The 21,586-nt window shown below is 40.4% G+C and overlaps 3 protein-coding genes across 11 annotated transcripts in view; 1 reads left to right on the top strand and 2 right to left on the bottom strand.

Annotated features, from left to right (window-relative positions):
* Window positions 1-1,639, bottom strand: part of mtus1a (microtubule associated tumor suppressor 1a) — a 38,049-nt gene extending 36,410 nt beyond the window's left edge. The window contains exons 1-2 of one of the 8 annotated variants that reach the window (XM_037780668.1): window positions 1,011-1,314; window positions 270-370 (exon numbers count right to left, since the gene is read on the bottom strand). The gene's annotated coding sequence lies outside the window, so the exon portion shown is untranslated. Of the gene's footprint in view, window positions 1-264; window positions 437-1,010; window positions 1,315-1,416 lie in introns of those variants that run through there. The other 7 variants (XM_037780669.1, XM_037780673.1, XM_037780675.1 and 4 more) reach the window with 7 other exon arrangements.
* Window positions 1,640-2,173: 534 nt separating this feature from the next.
* Window positions 2,174-9,177, bottom strand: sybl1 (synaptobrevin-like 1). 2 transcript variants are annotated; one of them, XM_037780684.1, is made up of 8 exons: window positions 9,020-9,177; window positions 8,373-8,551; window positions 6,969-7,026; window positions 6,487-6,624; window positions 6,249-6,339; window positions 4,866-4,933; window positions 4,636-4,728; window positions 2,174-3,116 (listed from the first exon to the last, which is right to left on the bottom strand). In XM_037780684.1, exons 2-8 carry the CDS (start codon window positions 8,516-8,518, stop codon window positions 3,051-3,053), a joined length of 660 nt encoding a protein of 219 aa, XP_037636612.1. In that variant the 5' UTR covers window positions 8,519-8,551; window positions 9,020-9,177; the 3' UTR covers window positions 2,174-3,050. The 2 variants fall into 2 exon arrangements, with proteins under 2 accessions (XP_037636612.1, XP_037636613.1); XM_037780685.1 differs by having other exon boundaries at window positions 9,000-9,140.
* Window positions 9,178-11,000: 1,823 nt separating this feature from the next.
* On the top strand, window positions 11,001-16,948 carry polr1d (RNA polymerase I and III subunit D). The gene is made up of 5 exons (XM_037780686.1): window positions 11,001-11,101; window positions 12,281-12,378; window positions 12,814-12,890; window positions 16,176-16,258; window positions 16,638-16,948. The coding sequence occupies exons 1-5, from the start codon at window positions 11,063-11,065 to the stop codon at window positions 16,683-16,685; spliced, it is 345 nt and encodes a 114-aa protein (XP_037636614.1). The 5' UTR covers window positions 11,001-11,062; the 3' UTR covers window positions 16,686-16,948.
* The last annotated feature ends 4,638 nt before the right edge of the window (window positions 16,949-21,586 follow it).

Here is a 21,586-nt window from a genome sequence, read left to right as displayed (position 1 = left end):
ACTGTAGTATGTTTCTTTGTTTTGACCTGCCAAGGGACTACAGATGTGAATTAGATTAAAGCTATAATCTGGTACGGTGCATCAAATGGTGACATTTATGTTTTAAACTGTACATGGTCCCTTTTAAATAAAATAATAATAATAAAAAATAATAATATTCTTTTATTCGTTTTTATCTAATGCACTTTGTGCTCTTTTATCTTGCTTTTATATGTAAAGCACTTTGAATTGCCTTTGTGTATGAAATGTGCTATATAAAATAAACTTGCCTTGCCTTGCTTTGCGTTGCAGTAGTCAAAGGTGTGGTTTAAAGCCAAAATAAGACTGAATATTGCTGGATGTGTTTGAGTACCTTACTCCTCTCTGGCTCCTGTAAACACAAGAGGTCATTGGTGACAACAACAACATCAGTTTGAGCCCTCCTCCAGCCAGATGAGTCTATAATTAGAGCAGGAGTAAACATAGTAGGAGTCTACATATGTAGCAAGGAAAATAATCTGTCAAGTCCATAAATGGTTTAAAACACAGTAGACTAATGTACACAACACGGCTGAGACCTTTAAAGATTAGGCAATAAACTAGTATTAGATAGATCGATAGATAGATAGATAGATAGTAACTTTATAAATCCCGAGGGAAATTCAAGTTTCCAGCATCACATGTCCATAGTGCAAAACATGTTAGTAAGAAGGCAGTAAAAAAGTTAGCAGTGCAAAGTACAAAAAAATATACCAGATATAAAAATACAAGGAGATGAGGAAAACTGTTAAAAATGAATATAGTACAGGGTAACAGCTGTGATACAGGACTATTAAAAAAGTGAGTATAGTGCATAAGAGACTGTTAAAAGTGAATATAGTGCAGAAGAGACTGTTAAAAGTGAGTATAGTGCAGAAGAGACTGTTAAAAGTGAGTATAGTGCAGAAGAGACTGTTAAAAGTGAGTATAGTGCAGAAGAGACTGGTAAAAATTACTATAATGCATTATTATTATGTTAAAATTAAGCTTACATGGCGAACAACCGTTACATAAGGTTTTAAACATGACTTTCAACGGTCGAAAACAGCGGTTGACACAAAAACCCGACAATTAGCAGCCAAGGCCTACTGAAGGAGGCTGGGAAACGCGTCATAGCTTCGGGGTACAACGCATGCGCAGTAAAGTCTTGTCTGCCCTCGCCGAAATTGAGCCAATCACAACGCACGACCGCAGCTTCAGTTACATTGCGCGTGTCCTAGCCTCTTTTCCATAGGCCTTGTAGCTAGCTAGCATAATGTAGCTAATTAGCTAGCTAGCTATCAAGCTAACAAACGTTAATTTCTGTTGACCGGAGGTTGAACTTTATGGTACCTCAATTAGCTCAAGCTAACTAAGAACTAAAGTAGCAAAGTAATGTTGGAGAAACATATAAACTGCCTTACCACTTGTCCACTAGGTTAGGTTAATAAAAAGCGTATAGTTAAACAAAAAAATAGCAGATTTATGGCTTGTAACATTACCTGTCACCGGACAGACGGGAGCACTAACGAGGTCCTAATACAGCATTATTTTCACCTGGTAGTTTCCCGCTCTTAGACAAGGCCTATTAAAGGAGGCTAGGTCACACTTCATGTCAAAGGGGGATTACGCATGCGCAGTAAAGTCTGGTCGCAACGCACGACCGCAGTTTCAGTCACACTGCGCATGCGTCATACCCTACCTACAAAACCCGTGTCCTAACCTCCTTAGAATAGGCCTTGCTCTCAGAGCGCCCTGAACAAACAAATGTCAGAATGCAAAACTACAAACCGGTCGTACAGCTCATATTGCCCCGAAGAAGTGACAAACAAGTGTTGTTTGCTTGAACTTTGACACAATGTGATGAGTTGGCGTCCCTTTGCAACTAACAGTTAAGTCACTAGCAGTTAATCAATTAGCTAATGATCACCAATTCAGCTCATATCAAGGGAATTAGGTCAGATTTTCAAAATAAAATCCACAAATATCAAAACTTTTGTTTCCCATCTGAAGGGATCAACCACTTGGTCGTTTATTAATTCAAATCTGGATGTACAATAATTAAATATTACATGATTATAAACCATATGATGATGATGATGATGCCAGGAAGCAAATCTATGTACAATGTAAAAAGTGCATTGTGTTAACAGAAAGAACATATGGGCACACTGAACATCCTAAAAGGGTGAAAGGAAACCTCCTATTGAGGTGGGAAAGGATATTGAAGATTTCCTCAAAAATCAGGCTTGATTTAAAAGAACCATTACATCTCTTGAGTCAGTAATATTAATCAAATTTACAATATTTATTTATATGATCATATCTGGTATTTTACAACATCCATTTTAGAATATACGACTGTGCTTGGCGATAAAACAAGAAGGAAATCAGAAAATATGTGTTCATGAGACACCACCAGCATGGTTCATTAGACATTTGAGACATACAGTATACGTCATTGGTTTTGTCAAAAATTAGTTTTCAGTTATATAACAGAGGAACAGACACTGTATTGGATCTGCTGATGGATCTGCAACATGCTACTTATTTATACTTGCAGGTCTCATGTATTCCTGTTGGCATCAAAGGAAAAGCAGGACAATAACAATGCAATCTCTGCTATCTTTGTGGGTCATTCCGGTATCAGTCTGAATGGATTAAATACATAGAGAGGTGCAGGACAGTATCACAAACTGATACATCAGGCCACTAAGTGCATGAGACAGGATGAATGGACCAGACTAGTATAAGACAAGATTATTGTTCCACATCAGTTTTAGGCCACATGGCTGCTGCCCATCAGTGTGGGTATGATGAGGTGGGACTCCCTGTCCTGAAGGCAAGTCAATGTGCACGCGATCAAAGAGGGGGAAGAAGAAGGAGGCAGGAGGAGGAACAGCGTCATGTGTGTCTTTCCGGGGATGTTGAAGCTGGAGGAATAGAGGAAGGAAAGTTGTGTGTCCTTTTGTGTCCACTGGAGGGCAGAGTTGAACAGGCGCTTCTCCCCCTCTTCCTTTATCTCCTTTTCTTTTATCCCCACTATCCTCCACTCATTTGACACAACTGGGCCAGCTGAGGCCCCCGCAGGCAGCAGAAACGATGATGTAAATGACCACCTGGAAACAGGACAGAAGCAATGTTTACTTCCTGCACCGCTGTTTGATTAATCACGCAGTGAGCCATACAGTCGCAACACACAGGAGGAATTCCTTCAGTCAATGTCAAACAATGCAGAGGAGCCCTCTTAGGAAAGATCATTGCTGCAATGTGTTTTCAATGAAGATGTGAAGTAAATTACGGCAGTTTTACAGGACAGCTGAGCCTCATCATAGCTGAAAATTAAAGCTGTAGTAGCTAAGATATCAAGGTCATTTTTCATGTTAAAGCTGCAGTTAGTAACCTTGAGCAAATATGATAAAAAAGTTATTTTTAGGGCTGTCAAAGTTAACGGGATAATAACGTGTTAACGCAAATTTGTTTTTTTTTACTTATTTACCGCATTAACGCAACTTGCGATTTTTAGGTTGTAGCGGGCTCAGTTTTAAAGCTAGAGTGAAAATACTTGTATCATATGAAACCAGAAAAACCTAAGGAGGAAGAAGGTTAAATAACGCTATGACGTTACGCTAAATGTTGGCGAGGAAAAACTGGCATGGCCATTTTCGAAGGGGTCCCTTCCGGATTCAGGAACACTTTTAAGAATTCCGATCAGCCTGAGCTTTAAAACCACAGGATATTACACATGCGCAGTGTAACTGATGGCGCGTTGATGACGCATGACCACGCCTTCTTTCTTCAGAGAGAGAGACAGAGAGAGAGCGGGGAGGGGCGGGAAGGGGACGACTGTAGATTCTGCGTTTTTTCACATTAAACTCTGTGAAATTACAGTTGAGTTCGACCAAAGCACACTTTGTGATTGTTGGAAAGAGTAACGACGACGGTTTAGGTGAGTTTTATTTTGTTTCTGTCCAATTTGAATGAAGTGTTTTACGATGCTCCGCTACGTACAGCTGATCTCAGCATAAACAAAAATACACGTGGATGATGGCGCAAGCTGAACGGAGAGGGGGGCGGAGGTCTGCGCTCTATTCTAGTTATAAAACTGTTACTATATCCTGACAATAGTGCATGAGACAGATAATCTGCGAAAAAAAATCATGTCCCTCTGCCTCCCCCTAGTGGTCCTAATGGCATTTGCAAGTTTCTACCGCACCCAAACAAAAACAACCAATCAGAGCCGAGCTGGAGCCTTGCTGTCTCTGAGCAGCTGTCAACCACTCGTGAACTCCGATCAAACTGTCAAACTAGGCAGCGCTGATCAAATATGAATCAATATTTTGTTACGGAACTACTTATTGTTAAAATATTTTCAAAGTTTGTGACCCGGCTCCATGTTGAAAACAGTTGAGCCAAAACCAAAGACTATCTGTCTCATGCACTACTGTCAGGATATAGTGACTGTTTTACAAAAATAACTTTTTTCATCATATTTGCTCAAAGTTACCAACTTCAGCTTTAATGGAAAGAAAAACAATTTAATATCATAAGTAATAATCCACCAAATTGGCTAAAGAACATTACACTGTCCCACTAATAACCAACATCTCACTAGTTACCATTCCTGTCCATACTCACCAGGCACACCAGCACAATGACAATAGTCAGCTTGAGGTTCTTCATACACATGGCTCGCGCCAGGTTACGACTTGTGGTCTTAAATGTGACCGACTAAATGGAGTAGAGAGAGAACGTGACATCAGTGACAACATTTGTGTATAAGTAGCGTGCTATATAACTGTGAAAAGATAAACTTATACACTGCCAAATACCATGCATCATGAAAACTAGTAGAATGATAGACTCACTGAATCAACCAGATTTTCTGTCTTGTCAATCAGCAACTCCAGCTTCTCTCCTCTCTGAGCTACCAAGTCTGTAAAAAGACACAAAGAGAGGCAGAGTTAACTTGGGAGACATAAAGGTCCAGTGTGAAGAGATTCGTATAAGATAGTTGGTGAAATCTGACTGACATTTGAGACCATTTCAGAATTTGATTGCCAGAACATTTGCTTTGGGCATGAAGGTCAACAAATACCAGTGCTTCATTGGCACAGCATAACGTAGCGGTCACTGATGCAACTTGATGACCCTATTTTCCCATGTTTTTGTGTCTAAGGGCGCTTTCATAAGCCATAGTCCGTTTGGCTAGTCCGAATCAGAGATAAAATTGATACTTTTGGGTTTGTTTTCTATTTAGTCTGGTTCGGTTTTACAGTGCACAAAACAAAGTGGACCAAACTAAAAAAGAATTAGCCTGTAGGAAGGAGCGAAATTTTCTTTTCACTCTCGAGAGCTGCCACTTCAAAGCAGGGAATCGCGAACTTTGATGCTGTCGAAGTTTTTTCACTTTGACTCGGCACTGATCTACTGTGCACAAATCCCTTCTCCTCCAGTTTATGACTTTATAAACGTCACTGTTTTTGTGGACTATATTTAGCATATTCTGTAGGTTCTTTTCGGCCCAGATGTCAAGTAAACATTTTTGCAGACTAAATGTTGGTTTGTGAAAGCGTCCTAAGTGACTAATGGGGACAACAATTTCTGAAACTGGTCCAATATTGAGGGAGTACGCTGCAGCCACCAGACGCTAAACAAGCTGTAATGTAATCATTTGGGGCATCCTGGTACCCTCAGTTTACATCCACTTAAAGTGCTTGTTTTTGCCATTGACAGGCTCAGATTGCTATTATAAGTGTCTGACAACATTATGGAAAGGACCCTGCAGAGAAATAATACTTTCTTCTTATTATCCCATAGAGTGCTCCAGGGATGACGTATTTTTGTAAGCCAACTAGGAAGTTAGCATCGCCCCTAAACAAACTACACCACGGTCGCATGAGCATGTGTACACACAACGAGGCTGTAAAGGCGGACGAGTCGGCGTGACGACGTTTAGTGGTCTCATTTAACCACTTGTTAGCAACCGCCTTTTTAAAGACAGATAAAGGCTTCAAAATTCACAAGTAGGATATTTACTGACGTATTTTATATCGTAGACCAAAACATTAACCTTTGACCTTTGACCACTACAATCCAATCAGTTTATCTTTGCGTCCTCCAAGTGTCCGTTTGTTTCGGGACAACCTGAAAACATAATACCTCTGGCCCCTGCTGTTGCCGGCACAGAGGCATAAAAAGAGGTCTTTTCAGGGTTACTGTGCCATGGGGATCACTCATGAGGAGCTCACCTATGTTGCGGACCATAATGCCTTTCAGGTCATCCACTTGCATCTGAGTCTCAGTGACACGATCTGATCCCCGTGGGTCCGAGTGGTGTTTCTACAAAGAGAAAGGTAAAGAAGGAAATGGAAAGTTGATCTAAGTGATTACTTCAGTAGTATCAGTATGACTACAGAAGTAAACAGCAGTCACGAGGCCCTCACATGATAACATTGCTGAATATGCTCAGGCTCTCGTTATACTCACCATCTGAGCTGCCAATGTTGAGGAGAACTCGCTGTTCATGGCGTAAGGCAGGGCTGTTTGAGCTCGCGACCCGTATGTTGTCTGGAAGCGCTTCTTGACTTCACTGAGGAAGCTGAATGCGCGCGATCTCTCAAAGTCCTTTAGTAAAACACAAAAAAGTTAATTATAAGAAATATTATTTTAAGTACATTGAAATTAATATATTGTTACCTTGTGTCTCTGAGTGTATTTTTCTGCTTCCTGTTGTAATAGGCTCAATAAATTACCTCCCAAACGTGGGTTGGAGATGTATTTGGGTGCAATAATGTTATTTCTGTTTCTCAAAGTGGCTGCTGCGTTATTCAGCTTTACTTCTGAACTCTTCCTTATATTCAGCTATTCACATAAAGTGCATTTCAAGGGACTTTAATATATATCACTCAAATTCCCTCTGACCCCTAAACAAACAAATACACAGATATCTGAGCCAATTTTATACTTACATCATCGGTGATACACAGGTATATGATTCTATCATGGCAGATGTAATGAAAGAGATAGCTAAAAAAGAAAAAAAAGAAAAAAATTGTCAACATTACAGATATACAGTTGAAAGTACAAAGTTCAATACAGTATACTACATTCACTGTAAAAAGCCTAAGGAAATATTAACTTGTATCATGTGATACCAGCTTTAAGTGATCTCTACAGCTCGTGTGCTAATATATGACAGTCCACACTGAGCAAACAAATCATTACATCATTAATAATGTAAGAAATCACATTAATCTTGTAGGCATTACCACCCAAAGGATAATTACTGGCTTCTCATGTTGAAGTAGCATGTTTATATACAGTATAAGGCAATAATCAGATTATTCAATAGTCTGTGGAAACAGCTGTATTTCTGCTTGAAAATCTTAATTACTTGTCCACAAAAGCTCTTCTTCAAGGTTTCACAAGTGTGTGAAAAAGACCCTGAGTGATGGAGAATAATGTCGGACTCAGAGGAGTTCATCATATCAACTCCTATTGGCAACAATAAACACCCAAGTGTCTGTTAAAGTTGTGATTTGCAAGTAAATTAGTTCTACATGGCTGATCGTCTTTTACAATAGTGCATTGTTCAAATTAATGTAACATCATTTTGTAGAGGACAGTGGGAAAAACTAACCAAACTGCATTTTAACTGGTAGTTTAGAAGTATCACTCCAACACATCTTAGACGCTAAATACATATTCTTTCCTTTACCTGATGACAGGTATAGCCTGTTTTTAAGTGCGTAAACATAGATGACAATTGTTGACACTTGCCTGAGGAAAGCACTGAGAACTCATGACTTGTACATCAGATAAGAGGCATTTCATACAGCTAGCTCTAGGTATGTTTGCTACTGTTTTTACCCATGGTGCACTTTCTGTCATAATTATCTGATCACATGACCACTTGTACATACTAGTAGGATCTGAACTTCCCTAAACTGGGAAAGACATACAGACCCATGTAGCCACAGCATAGGAGTGGGTGGGTGATTGCTGTGAGATGGAGGTGTAAGGTGTGTGTGTGTGTGTGTGCGTGTACACTTGTACAGCTATCTTTGTGAGGACCAATTTGAGTTTTAGACTTTCACAGTGAGAACATTTTTGGAAAGTGAGGACATTTGGGCCGATCATCACCTACAGAGAGACCTCCAAAGGCTTGTTTGAGGGTTCAGACTTGGTTATAAGGTTCAGGTTAGAATTAGGTTTACAGTAGGTTAGAGTAAGGGTAAGGGTTGGGATCAGGCATTTAGTTGTGATAGTTAAGGTTAGGGTAAGGAGCTAGGGAAGGCATTATGTCAATGAGTGTCCTCACAAAGATAAAAGCATGCAGTGTGTGTGTGTGTGTGTGTGTGTGTGAATCCTACCTGCCATGGCTGTAGGTCAATTTGTTGTTCTCTGATGGTATTTTGGCTAAAATCTGTTCAGTCACCTCCAGGAAGTTGCCACCACACCATGCATGCTTTGCCAGGATGGTGGTTCCACGAGCCACCACAGCAAACAGGATTGCCATGGCAACAGCTGGGGGTTTGGGCTCTATTACTTGCTGGAAACACACAAATAATGACCAGTGAGATGTTACTGACAGAGCTAGAGACACAAATAAGACCAGTAAGATGTTACTGACAGAGCTAGAGACACGAATAAGACCAGTGAGATGTTACTGACAGAGCTAGAGACACGAATAAGACCAGTGAGGTGTTACTGACAGAGCTAGAGACGGATAGAGAGGATGAACGTTACAGAAAGAAAGGAGAGGACATTATGTGTATGAATATGTGTAACACACGTCAGTAATGTTAGCCTAACTGAGATAACTAGTGTTATTAACTACACGATCCAGTTGTCAGGAGAAATGAAAGCGAAAGCCAGATAAACAACAGGCTAGCTAGCTACTAATGTTGTTGATCAAAGTACATGACGTGTGTTAGGTAATGTTATCTGTCTGTCGCAATACCAACAAGCTTTTTCTAGCAATTAACAGTGAAACATACAATAATAATAAATCAAAAACCTCGGTTTGTCAGCGCTGTTCAAAATAGCCAATTTAGCGCAAATCCCAACATCTAAAGAGCTTTCGTCTGCTAGCAAGCTAGCTAATCCCTTTCCAGTGACTTCTGCTTTGCTTTGCAGACCTCCAGACCGGAAAACCAGTTCATTCCTATGCTATGTGGTTAATGTAGTTCTTACCACATGCCTTAGGCCACGTACCTAATTGTATCGCTTCGTTTTAAGAACTACATTTTTTTGTAACTTCCTCTCACGCAATGTGTCGTCACAGGTTTCATACGTACGTCACGTTATGGCGACAGTTCGGAGGTGTTGCTTAGTATTTAGAGCCCTCGTCTAAGTCTTACAGGCAACTTCACCAATGCTGCGATGGATAAATCAATCTATTGTTATTCTACATAACAGTGCAGGGATGGTTTCTTAATAAAATAAGTCAGAACATTATATCACTACTTCATACACTGCATGTATACAAGACACAATAAAAAGCACAGACTACAAAGCTGTACAGGACACAATTTGCAGTACATCGGGTGATCAGTTGTAAAGAAGTTTTCCTCTTTCGGCTCCTTCAAAGATACAAAGCAGACATTTTTTATTAATTATCCAAATATTGAAAGATGCTGTGATCCCAGTAGACCACTTACACACCAAAAACACTGACAATAACCTGATATTTTCAGGTGGAATTTCATTCATTCATTCATTCATTCATTCATTCTCACTGTGCAATATCATTTTCCACTTGTGCAATTCTGTTTATTGTCAATACTGTATAGACTGCTCCTATTTTTATACTTCCTTCTATTTAAATGGTTCATATTTTGCTAAGCTGATGCATCTTGTTTTTTACACTATCCCCTTTGCTGCTGTACACTGCAAATTTCCCCACTGCGGGACTAATAAAGGAATATCTTATCTTATCTTATCTTATCTTAATCTGCATCATAGAAATACTTTCTGTGTTTTTTCAGATGGCAGCTTTCTGAAACCAGTAGTTATTTTGTTTAACTTTAGCAAAGGCAAATCTCCAACCTGTGGACTACCAAGAAGAATCTCTTTCACACAATATTCCAAGTTGTAGCCTAGTGACATATCCAAACTTTAAAAAAAAGTCAGGTATAGTCACTAGAAAAATGTGCATCTCTTCACATTCTTTTGATATTATTTTTCTGAATATTTGATAAATGTTTACTTCTATAATCACACATACTGCATGTGTTTGTTTCTGTTAAATGTACTGCACAATAGACAAAACAAACACCTTTTTTTGTGGGACAAAGCCCTTTGCCTACCCCTATACTGGTCTTCCTAAAGAATGGATCAGACAGCTGCACCTGATTCAGAACGCTGCTGCTAGAGTCCTCACTAAGACCAAGAAAGTGGATCATATCAGTCCAGTTCTGAGGTCTCTACACTGGCTGCCTGTCTCTCAGAGAATTGGTTTCAAACTACTCCTGCTGGTTTACAAAGCACTAAATGGTTTAGGGCAAAAAAATACATTTCTGATCTTCTGCTATGTTATGAACCATCCAGACCTCTCAGGTCATCTGGATCAGGTCTGCTTAGTGTCCCCAGAGTCAGAACTAAACATGCAGAAGTTCAGTTTTTATGCACCAAATATCTGGAACAAGCTCCCAGAAACCTGCAGGACCAGCTCCAACTCTGAGTTCTTTTAAATCAAAGTTTAAAACTTTCCTGTTTGCTGCTGCCTTTTATTAAACCAGATAATGATCGTATACTGCACCAGAGCTTTTACTCTTGTGTGTTATACTCTATTTCAGCTTCTATCCTAGCTTTTATTTTTAGCTTGTTTTTATTTTCTAATCTTCAATGTTTTTATGTTTTTATAACTGTTTTAATTATGTCTTAATGGTCTTTTGCACTTTGTCGCAATGTTCTTGAATGTTTATGTAAAGCACTTTGCCCTGTTGCTGAAATGTGCTATGCAAATAAAGCTGCTTTGCCTACCCCTTGCCTATCAGACAACAGTGAGGGCTGAAACCCCACCGTCTCTGTGTTGACGTATAGAGTGGGGATGTGAAGCATGGCTGCAGAAGGAGAAAAGAAACCCGTGCTGGAGATGGTAAAAAAAGCAATAATGCCTTGTAATTTTTGAGATTGTATACAGCTATATTTCTCTGCCATTATTAAACTCTGTTTGTGAGAAAATACTCAACTAAAGAAGCTAAAGATAACACCTGTAAACGCCCCACGTGGGTAACAGTAGCTACAGTAGCTAACAGTGTTGTTACACCTCGTTTAACTAGGTTAAACGCTGCTCTCTTTAATGCAACCTTGGTTGTGGACTGATATCATGAGTGACATTATGTAAAGCTAAGCTAACCGAAACGTAAATCACTTTAGCTGCTTTACATTTGCTTCTCAGTCCATAGCTGACTCAGAGTGTCTCCACTTGGGGGCAGTATTGATCAATATCAACATGCTGTTCAATATGTTCAACTCATGCTTACCAATGTGCATCATCATGATAAGTATTGGATGCAATGCATAATAGCTCCCTCTCAATGTGATTGATTCTCCAAACTCAATTATCTCTAAGGAGGTATTTATTTCTGAAGACAATGGAGTAGAAGCGCTGCTGGGTCTCTGTGGTAATCACATACAGGTGCTCTTCAGATCCTTCAGGTGTATTGGGCTCATTCTGTCTTGCATGGGTGGAAAAAAGTGCAAAATGCAAGTCTCCATCAAAAATAATCCGAGGCACACTGTAGTGTTTGAACAAAATTAAAATGCCTTTATCTTACATGCAATAATTGTTTAAAATGGACATTTGGTAATTTTAAACAATTACTGCCATGTAAAATAAAGGCATTTTAATTTTGTTAAAATTAAAATGCCTTTATCTTACATGCCAATAATTGTTTAAAATGGACATTTGGTAATTTTAACAAAATTACCAAATTACCAAATGGACATTTGGTAATTTTAAACAATTACTGCCATGTAAAATAAAGGCATTTTAATTTTGTTAAAATTAAAATGCCTTTATCTTACATGCCAATAATTGTTTAAAATGGACATTTGGTAATTTTGTTAAAATTATTGCCATGTAAAATAAAGGCATTTTAATTTTGTTCAAACACTACAGTGTGCCTTGGATTATTTTTGAGGGAGACTTGCATTTTGTACTTTTTTCCACCCATGCAATGAGCCCTTCACAAGACTGAATGAGGTATTTATTTCTGTTTCGAGTTGGATGTGTTATTATGTTTTAATAATTACTTATTTTTTTTTGTTTTAGGTCCAGGCTGATGGGGCTGATGAGGGCTGTGTGACATTTGTTCTGCATGATGAAGATCATACACTAGGCAATTCCCTCAGATATATGATCATGAAGACGTAAGTGTTTTGTTTTTTTTTTTTTTTTTTTTACAACCTGCTGCTTTAAACTCAGCATGTCGGGGTCACAGATTTGACCTTTTCGTATGTAAAAATATTTACCTCCTCCGCTTCCATGTGGTACGTTTGAAGAACAAAGAGTATGACTGATGGTTAATTTATGTCATTTGTGATTTGACTACTGCTGAAGGGGCCTGTTTTTTTCCTCATAATTCCTAGAGGTCATTCTGACAATTTGACAATAATAATAATAATAATAATAATATCACAAAGGAACTCTTCAGTGTGGTTCCACTTTGTTCCCAGTGTTCTTAGTTCTCAGTCAGTTCAGGGCAGCTGGGATGATAGTGGAAAAAAATTGTAATAACACTAACACACCTCCACCCATTTTAAGCAAAACATTAACATTGCTTTTGCTTTCCTGTTTCCCGTCAGCGTGGATGTGGATTTTTGTGGCTACACCATCACCCATCCGTCTGAGAGCAAGATCAACTTTCGCATCCAGACACGAGGTGAGAGACGCCCTTTAAAACATCGCCACTTCATCTTCTTTTTCTTCTTTTTAGAATATGTGTCAACACATGTGCAGGACGGCCAGAGAGGAAACGTTTTCGGGCTGTGTTGCAGAGTAAACACGCTGATTGGAGTCCGGTGCATTCACTTTGTCCACTCAGCCGAAGAAGAAAGGCCAGCGGCTGATTTTAACTAACCGACATGCATGCACATACACCCTCGCTTGTTCTTGTCCACAGAAAACGATAACCTTTTGCCTTGTTATTAAAAATAAAAAATCTGTCATCCGCTTTGCACAAAGTGCCTACAGTTAACAGCAGCCCCATCACATGAAAGGACTCTGCAAGCCTGAAAAAAAAACTTGTTTTTGTTGTTGAGCTATGTTTCAGCATGCCTGGAGGATCTTTTTTCTCCATGGCACAGCGAGACACAATTGCCTTTCAGGCATGAGGAAAAACCCTAGTTTCCACTGCACTTTCACATATGCAGCTAGCAGATATTTCTATATTTCTTTCTTTCATTATTGCTCCCCACCATGACCACAATGATATGGGTGGGTGGACTCCATGACAATCGGGACAAGAGGCCCAAGACTGCTATGAACAGCTCTTTTCATTCATTTGTTGTCAGTATCAAATAGATGACCTCAAGATATACTAAAGCATAGAGTGACATTTAAAAATCTCTTAGTTTAATCAACACCTCACTCACTCATCTTCAACCGCTTATCCGGGTTGGGGTCACGGGGAGCAACAGCTCAAGCAGGGGACCCCAAACTTCCCTTTCCCGGGCCACATTAATCAGCTCTGACTGGGGAATCTCGATGCGTTCCCAGGCCAGTGTGGAGATATAATCTCTCCACCTAGTCCTGGGTCTTCCCCGTGGCCTCCTCCCAGCTGGTCGTGCCTGGAACACCTCCCAAGGGAGGCGCCCAGGGGGCATCCTTACCAGATGCCCGAATCACCTCAGCTGGCTCCTTTCAACGCAAAGGAGTAGCGGCTCTACTCCGAGTCCCTCACGGATGACTGAGCTTCTCACCCTATCTCTAAGGAAGACGCCAGTCACCCTCCTGAAAAAAACCCATTTTGGGCGCTTGTACCCGCGATCTAGTTCTTTCGGTCATGACCCAGCCCTCATGACCATAGGTGAGAGTAGAGAGCTGGCGCGTTGTTCCACGGCCAGGACGGAATCTGCATTGCTCCTCTTCGATCAGAGGTTCGACAATCGGCCGAACCCTCTTTTCCATCACCTTGGAGTAGACTCTACCAGGGAGGCTGAATAGTGTGATACCCCTGTTATTGGCACACACTCTCTGGTCCCCCTTTTTGAACAGGGGAACCACCTGCGTGTTGAAGTCTCCCTTGAAGAACTATGGAGTCCCCTACTGGAGCCCCATACAGGACTCCATTCAGGGTCTCCAAGAAGGCCGAATACTCCGAACTGCTGTTCGGTGCATACGCACAAACAACAGTCAGAGTTTCCCCCCCTTAACCCGAAGGCGTGGGGAGGCGACCATCCCATCTACCGGGGTAAACTCCAACGTAGCGGCACTCAACCGGGGATTTGTGAGTGCTTCCTCCAGGCCGGGTAACTCCTCCTCTGCCTCGTTTATTCATAGGGGTTTTGTGAACCATTCTTAGTCTGGCCCCTCACCTGAGACCAATTTGCCATGGGAGACCCTACCAAGGTCACAACACAGCCCTCAGGGTCATAGGGTCACACGAACCTCTCCACCACGTTAAGGTGATGCCTCCCGGAAAGGAAATCAACACCTGATAAAGCAAAAGCATTCCATTTGTAAAGATAAGAGCCTGAAAAAACAAGTAACGTTTTGCACATGTGTGCTGCACTGCACTACATTTCTTCATTTCCTGTTGACTTGCTCTATCATCAGCTGCTGCAGCATTTGCTTTCCTATTTTATCTCCAGTGGAGTGAACAGAATTGTTGTTTCATTGCTTTGATAAATTGATTATGCCGTGAAAGACTTTCTCGCATATCTGAATTTCTGAATATTTTTTTATATTAGCTTGTACTTTGATACTTGACTGTTATTTGACTTGGGTTGAGTGCTTGATCGGACTGGGCCTCCTGTTTAAGGAACAGGGGATCCATTAGCAGAAATCGAATATAATATTCAAAACTATGTTTTCATTTGTGTTTCATCACCCGAAGCTAACTAATCGTTGTGTTTTCGTTACCTTAGAATGAGCCCTTCATATATCTACATAGGGAGCGGGTCCTCTTCACGGAGTCCGCCATGTTGCTCCTCCATGTTTCTACAGTAGCCCAGAACGGATAACGAACCAAACGCTGGCTCTAGAGAGAGCCTTTCACGTTTTTACTTTACCTGAAGGCCACCGTAGTTCTCCGACACGCTTGTGAAACTGCGGTAATGTGAGCCGCAGGGTGTAAAACCGTGCAAATTGTAGATTAATTTGACATTGATTAAATATGTAATTTGTTTTAAGTAGTGAGTAAGAGAGAAAGTGATTCAATGCAGTGGGCCACTACGGGTCTGAAAAGTGAAGCCAATGCTGAAGTGCCTTAAACCTGCATTCTTTCTAACATCCAGCAGGAGGCGACTACTCTGGTTGCTAAAAGAAGTCTGATTGTGTAGAAGTCTATGAGAAAATGACCCTACTTCTCACTTGATTTATTACCTCAATAAACATTGTTAACATGAGTTTATGGTCTCAATGGCTAGTTTCAAGTCTTCTTCAATACAGCATGATGTTCATTTAGTAAATTATGGTACCTTTTATAGTCAAATAGACCATAAAGCAGGGGATGCTTTAGGGTGTGGCTACCTTGTGATTGGTGGCTACCCTGGTGTTGTCGGGTCTGGGAGTTGTCCGTGTTTTTGATTTACAACTTTAACCCTTTCACAGTGTGTTTTCAGTTCATAAAAGTTAATTATAACCTTTTTGGTCGCCTAAATGTCTTATTCAGTGTGCGGTTGTACTTAGCTCCACCCTCTCGTGTAAAAAAAAAACAAGATGGCGATGGCCAAAATGCCGACCTCGAGGTTTCAAAACGGGAGTCCACAAACCAATGGGTGACGACACGGTGACTACATCCACTTCTTATGTACGGTCTATGATCCCATGCTGTAAATTGCAGCTTGCCAGTTGCAAATTTTGTAAAATGGTCCCTCAAACTATCGTTGGCTGAATCCTGTAGAGACGATTGACCCACGAAGTGCGTGCATCATTTGTCGTTGTTTTTTTTTAATCACTAATAATGCTGGTGGTTTTCTTCAGAGGTATCTACTGTCTGTTTCAGGAGGGATTCCGGCCACAGAGCCGCTGCGGAGGGGCCTGAATGAGCTCAGCGATGTTGCTCAACACGTTCTCAACACCTTTCAGGTAAGCTTGTGAGTCCATCACCAGCCTCTTACTGACCGGCAGTGGTTCGATATTGATTAATTTGAGTACCAAACCAAAATTTGGCCAAGGCTTGTGTACTGAGCAGGGAGCCTCCTGTGTCAGCCGCTGAAGGTTTCAATGTCTCTGCCCTCCAAAGGGCTTCGGTTCGGAAGCTGACCCGATGCTCTGACCTCTCTACAGAGGAGGGCAAGCCAGAAGCAAACAATCATGGAATAATAATATTTCCGTGTGGGATACAAGAACAGACCCTGAGTTGTCTGCTTGGCTCTGGATATATTAGTCCCATAGTGAAAGGAACGCCGCTCCCCTCGCTGTCTCAACTCCAATCCTGACTGTTTTCTTTCATTTTTTTTTCCAGGCAAGAGTTAATGAGTTCAAAGAGAAGCAGGAGCAGCCCATGGAATGAAGAGCATCATCACACACATGACTATGAGGCTGTCGGACAAACCAACTGTAAAAAAAAAAAAAAAGTGTTACTTTGATTTGTCCCTTTTTTATTTATCTATAAATAACTAGTATGGAAGGTTTTCTTCTTACATTCAAACATGTGTACAGTTTTCTTTCTTTGTAGTATGTTGGGATTGATAACATAATGTGTATCAGTCCTGTGTTCATCAATCCTGGATTTTTGGAATGATAAGTGGAATAAATTAAAGATTTTAAACATAATCAGCAAAGAATTTCATTTTCTTTCTTTTTTTTGGTGTTATTAGAACAAGAAGACTAAATTGCTCTCATCTGTCCTTTGAAGCTGTGTTTTTCGAGTAAAGGAAGAAGTGGAAGCTATATGTCTTTATTAGCAGAGGAATGTGATGCGAGAGACTTCATACGGTGCCAGGAAGACAGAGAGGGAGACGAGTGTAAATAATGAGGTGCAAGTTATTTTTTGAAGTTAATCATATCCTTCTGTTAGTCACCTGCTTATGTCTGTCAAATATGAAGCCACAGCCAGCAGTCAGTTAGCTGAGCTTAGCATGAAGAGCTAGCCTGGCTCTGTCCGAAGGAGAAAAGTCTGCCTGCCAACACCTCTAAAGCTCACTAACATGTTATATGTTGTTTAATCTGTACAAGCACCATTGGACAGAGACAGTCTTTGTGCTTAGCTAACAGGATCCATGGATTTAGCTTCATATTTAGTGTTAATAATTATGAGTGGTATCAATAATCTCATCAAACACTGAGCAAGAAAGCGAATAATGAATGAAGTGAGTGAATAAGTATAATGTTATTTCCCAAATTGTCACTTTAATGCTGCAAAAAATGATGGTCATGTCTGCAACGCACAAATTGCGGAACTCTTGCAAGATGGTTAAGGTTAGACATTGACCTCGAATGGTTGAGGTTCGGATGGGTCGTCGGGCAGCGAGTCTCGTAAGAGCTTTTGCAACATTTTGCAAGTTTTCGCAATTTGCGGGTTACCTTCTAGACACGACCACAAATGACTAAAGGCTGGCCCACACTAAAAGATTTTTCAAATCTGAAAATGTTTTGAAAATGTGAGAGAGCCCACACATAACAACTTGAGCTTGGTTCTCAATTGGCTATCGCTCTTTCCCACGTGACTGCGTCATCAGCAGTCCTCGGGGTTACCCGTCACACAACAGGATGTCCGATCGTAAATATTGATTAATATTTACGATTTGAAATCGGTGCGGCCAGGATGGACTTCCGAGCCGATCGGGTGATGTATAAAACACTCTACACATACCTGACATCACAGGAATATCTGGAAAGATAATCTTTAGAACCATCAAAAAATCTGGGCTTTGCTGACGGGGGTGGGAGGGGGGTTGAGAAGGCCCAAAATCGTCTTGATTCTCGTGGAGTGTGTGTGCCTGACATAATGTGCCTGGCATAAGTCGAGTTTTAGCTGTAAGAGTCGAACCATAAAGAACACTAGAAAGAGGAAACTTTCATAAAGTGAACCTATGAAACTGTTGCTGAACAGCAGCCATTGTGACCACAAGTGGCAAATATGGGATGCTGGTAAAAGCCGAGTGTAACTTAATGAGAAAAAATAACTTTATTTACAGACGTAGGCAAAATTGTTGGTACTCTTCCGTTAAAGAAAGAAAAACCCACAAAGGTCACTGAAATAACTTGAAACTGAGAAAAGTAATAATAAATAAAAATTTATTGAAAATTAACTAATGAAAATCAGACATTGCTTTTGAATTTTGGTTCAACAGAATCATTTTAAAAAACAAACTAATGAAACTGGCCTGGACAAAAATGATGGTACTCTTAACTTAATATTTTGTTGCACAACCTTTTGAGGCAATCACTGCAAACAAGCGATTTCTGTAACTCTCAATGAGACTTCTGCACCTGTCGACAGGTATGTTGGCCCACTCCTCGTGAGCAAACTGCTCCAGCTGTCTCAGATTTGAAGGGTGCCTTCTCCAGACTGCATGTTTCAGCTCCTTCCACAGATGTTCAATAGGATTTAGATCCGGGCTCATAGAAGGCCACTTCAGAACAGTCCAATGTTTAGTTCTTAGCCATTCTTGGGTGTTTTTAGCTGTGTTTTGGGTCATTATCCTGTTTGAGGACCCATGACCTGCGACTGAGACCAAGCTTTCTGACACTGGGCAGCACATTTCGCTCCAGAATGCCTTGATAGTCTTGAGATTTCATTGTACCCGGCACAGATTCAAGACACCCTGTGCCAGATGCAGCAAAGCAGCCCCAGAACATAACCGAGCCTCCTCCATGTTTCACATTAGGTACAGTGTTCTTTTCTTTGTATGCTTCATTTTTGCGTCTGTGAACATAGAGCTGATGTGACTTGCCAAAAAGCTCCAGTTTTGTCTCATCTGTCCAAAGGACATTCTCCCAGAAGCTTTGTGGCTTGTCAATATGCATTTTGGCATATTCCAGTCTCGCTTTTTTATGATTTGCTTTCAACAGTGGTGTCCTCCTCGGTCGTCTTCCATTAAGTCCACTTTGGCTCAAACAGTGACGGATGGTGCGATCTGACACTGATGTACCTTGACCTTGGAGTTCACCTCTAATCTCTTTGGAAGTTGTTCTGGGCTCTTTGGTTACCATTCGTATTATCCGTCTCTTCAATTTGTCATCAATTTTCCTCTTGCGGCCACGTCCAGGGAGGTTGGCTACAGTCCCGTGGACCTTAAACTTCTGAATAATATGTGCAACTGTAGTCACAGGAACATCAGGCTGCTTGGAGATGGTCTTAACGCCTTTACCTTTAACATGCTTGTCAATAATGTTCTTTCTCATCTCCTGAGACAACTCTCTCCTTAGCTTTCTGTGGTCCATGTTCAGTGTGGTACACACCATGATACCAAACAGCACAGTGACTACTTTTCACCCTTTAAATAGGCAGACTGACTGATTACAAGTTTGAAGATACCTGTGATGCTAATTACAGGACACACCTTAGTTTAATATGTCCCTATGGTCAAACTATTTTACATCTTTTCTAGGGCTACCATCATTTTTTGTCTAGGCCAGTTTCATTAGTTTGTTTTTTAAAATGATTCTGTTGAACCACAATTCAAAAGCAACAGCTGATTTTCATTAGTTCATTTTCAGTAAATTTTTATTTATTATTACTTTTGTCAGTTTCAAGTTATTTCAGTGACCATTGTGGGGTTTTCTTTCTTTAACGGAAGAGTACCAACAATTTTGCCTACGTCTGTATATAACACCTTTTAAAAACAGAGTTTACTAAGTGCTTTGACAGACATAGCAAGCAGAATACAGGGCAATATGACAACAGAAAGCCAAACTGAGGCCAAACAAATCATAAAAGTTGAATCTAATCTCTTGCTAACATTAACACAAGGGTGTCTTTTATTGCTAATAATTCAACTTTCCTTTCTAAGAGAAAGAATGTGTTTTACTGTGATACTGCAGTGGGGATATCCGGACTCAAACTGCCGATGTTGGTTTTCAAAATGATTGAATTTCAACATTTGACAACAATTTAAAGGTCAGGCTGTAGAAGGGAAATTCCCAAAACTCGTCACATGTCCAAAACCACATCAAGGGTGAGCACAGGACTTGAAATATTGTTTGTGCAGTAAGTATGTAATCCACAGCGACTAAGAGAAACTGCTGTGAATAAACAGTTCTCTGATCAAATAATAACATTGAGTTTTGCGCTGTGTTTTGTTTTGCAGATAATTTTTTGGCCTTTTTGCCTTTATTAGATAATACAGCCGGAGATAGGCAGGAAAGGGGGGAGAGAGGGTATGACGTGCAGCACAGCGCCGCGGGTCGCATTCGAACCCTGCTGCTAAGGACTCAGCCCCCCGTGACACCATGTTTCATGTGGTTTTGGTCAAAATGTCCGCTGTCATAAAGCTCAGAATTTAGTACATGAAGTCTTTGCTTATATCAAGTACCTGTAATGTGTTCTCAATGTGAACACAATGTAATGTGTTCCTTTGAAACACATTACAATGACAATTCAGTGTATGTTTGGTTCACATGAATAAATAAGTTTTGTTTTTGCCTCCTTATTTTTCAAACATCTATCTTGTAAAATTGTCAGCTCTACAATAGTTGCTTTAATGATTTAATTTCATGCAGTTATTTAAGATTTTTGTTTATGCTTCATTGAGGTTTATTAATGCGGCTGTGTATTTGTGTGACCTCAGGGAAAAATCTCAACAAAATGAACTACTATATTTCTGTTGAAACAAGGACATTGAGCATCAGAAGCCAGCCTTTATGAATTACTCTGAGGCAAAATAAGAAAATATAGTAACAAATCAGATACCCTGCCATTGTGGAATTTCTTGTCTGTTTCCAAGAAAACTTGTTTCTTGTCTGGAACTGGCCCATGTCTAGTTATCCAAAGCAATCATTTAAGAAAAGCCTTGCAAAAGGTAATTTGTAACACATTTGTCATGGCTTCTTTTGATGGTCTTTCTCAGAGACCATCAGATGCACACCAAATGTCACGTCTCTTCCAGAAAAACAACGAAAGACATGAAGCCCCTGACATAATGTTTAACCTCTGACAGGCTGATAATAACACGGATGATTGTTTATGTTCGCTCCTGTCAAGAGTGCACCGCTTTCCCATACCACAGCTGTACGCTGATTTTAAAGGGGAAGTTGAGAAATTTTTAAGCATTTTCTTTTCTTCTTTTTTTTAAGATTAATTTTAGGCATTTCTGCTTTATTGGATAGTGAGAGAGACGGACAGGGGATGATATGCAGCAAAGGGGGCCTCGGCCACGCTCTACCCGGTGAGCTACCATTTGTCAAAGCAATCTTATACTCAGGCAACTGCTAAAAAAAACAAAACCAAAGAGATGTAAAACACATAAC

This window comes from Sebastes umbrosus, chromosome 9, assembly GCF_015220745.1.
Source record: "Sebastes umbrosus isolate fSebUmb1 chromosome 9, fSebUmb1.pri, whole genome shotgun sequence".
In the NCBI taxonomy this organism is placed as follows: Eukaryota; Metazoa; Chordata; class Actinopteri; order Perciformes; family Sebastidae; genus Sebastes; species Sebastes umbrosus.
The sequence above is the reverse complement of the archived record's forward strand: the minus strand, read 5'-3'. Positions and strand labels throughout refer to the sequence as shown.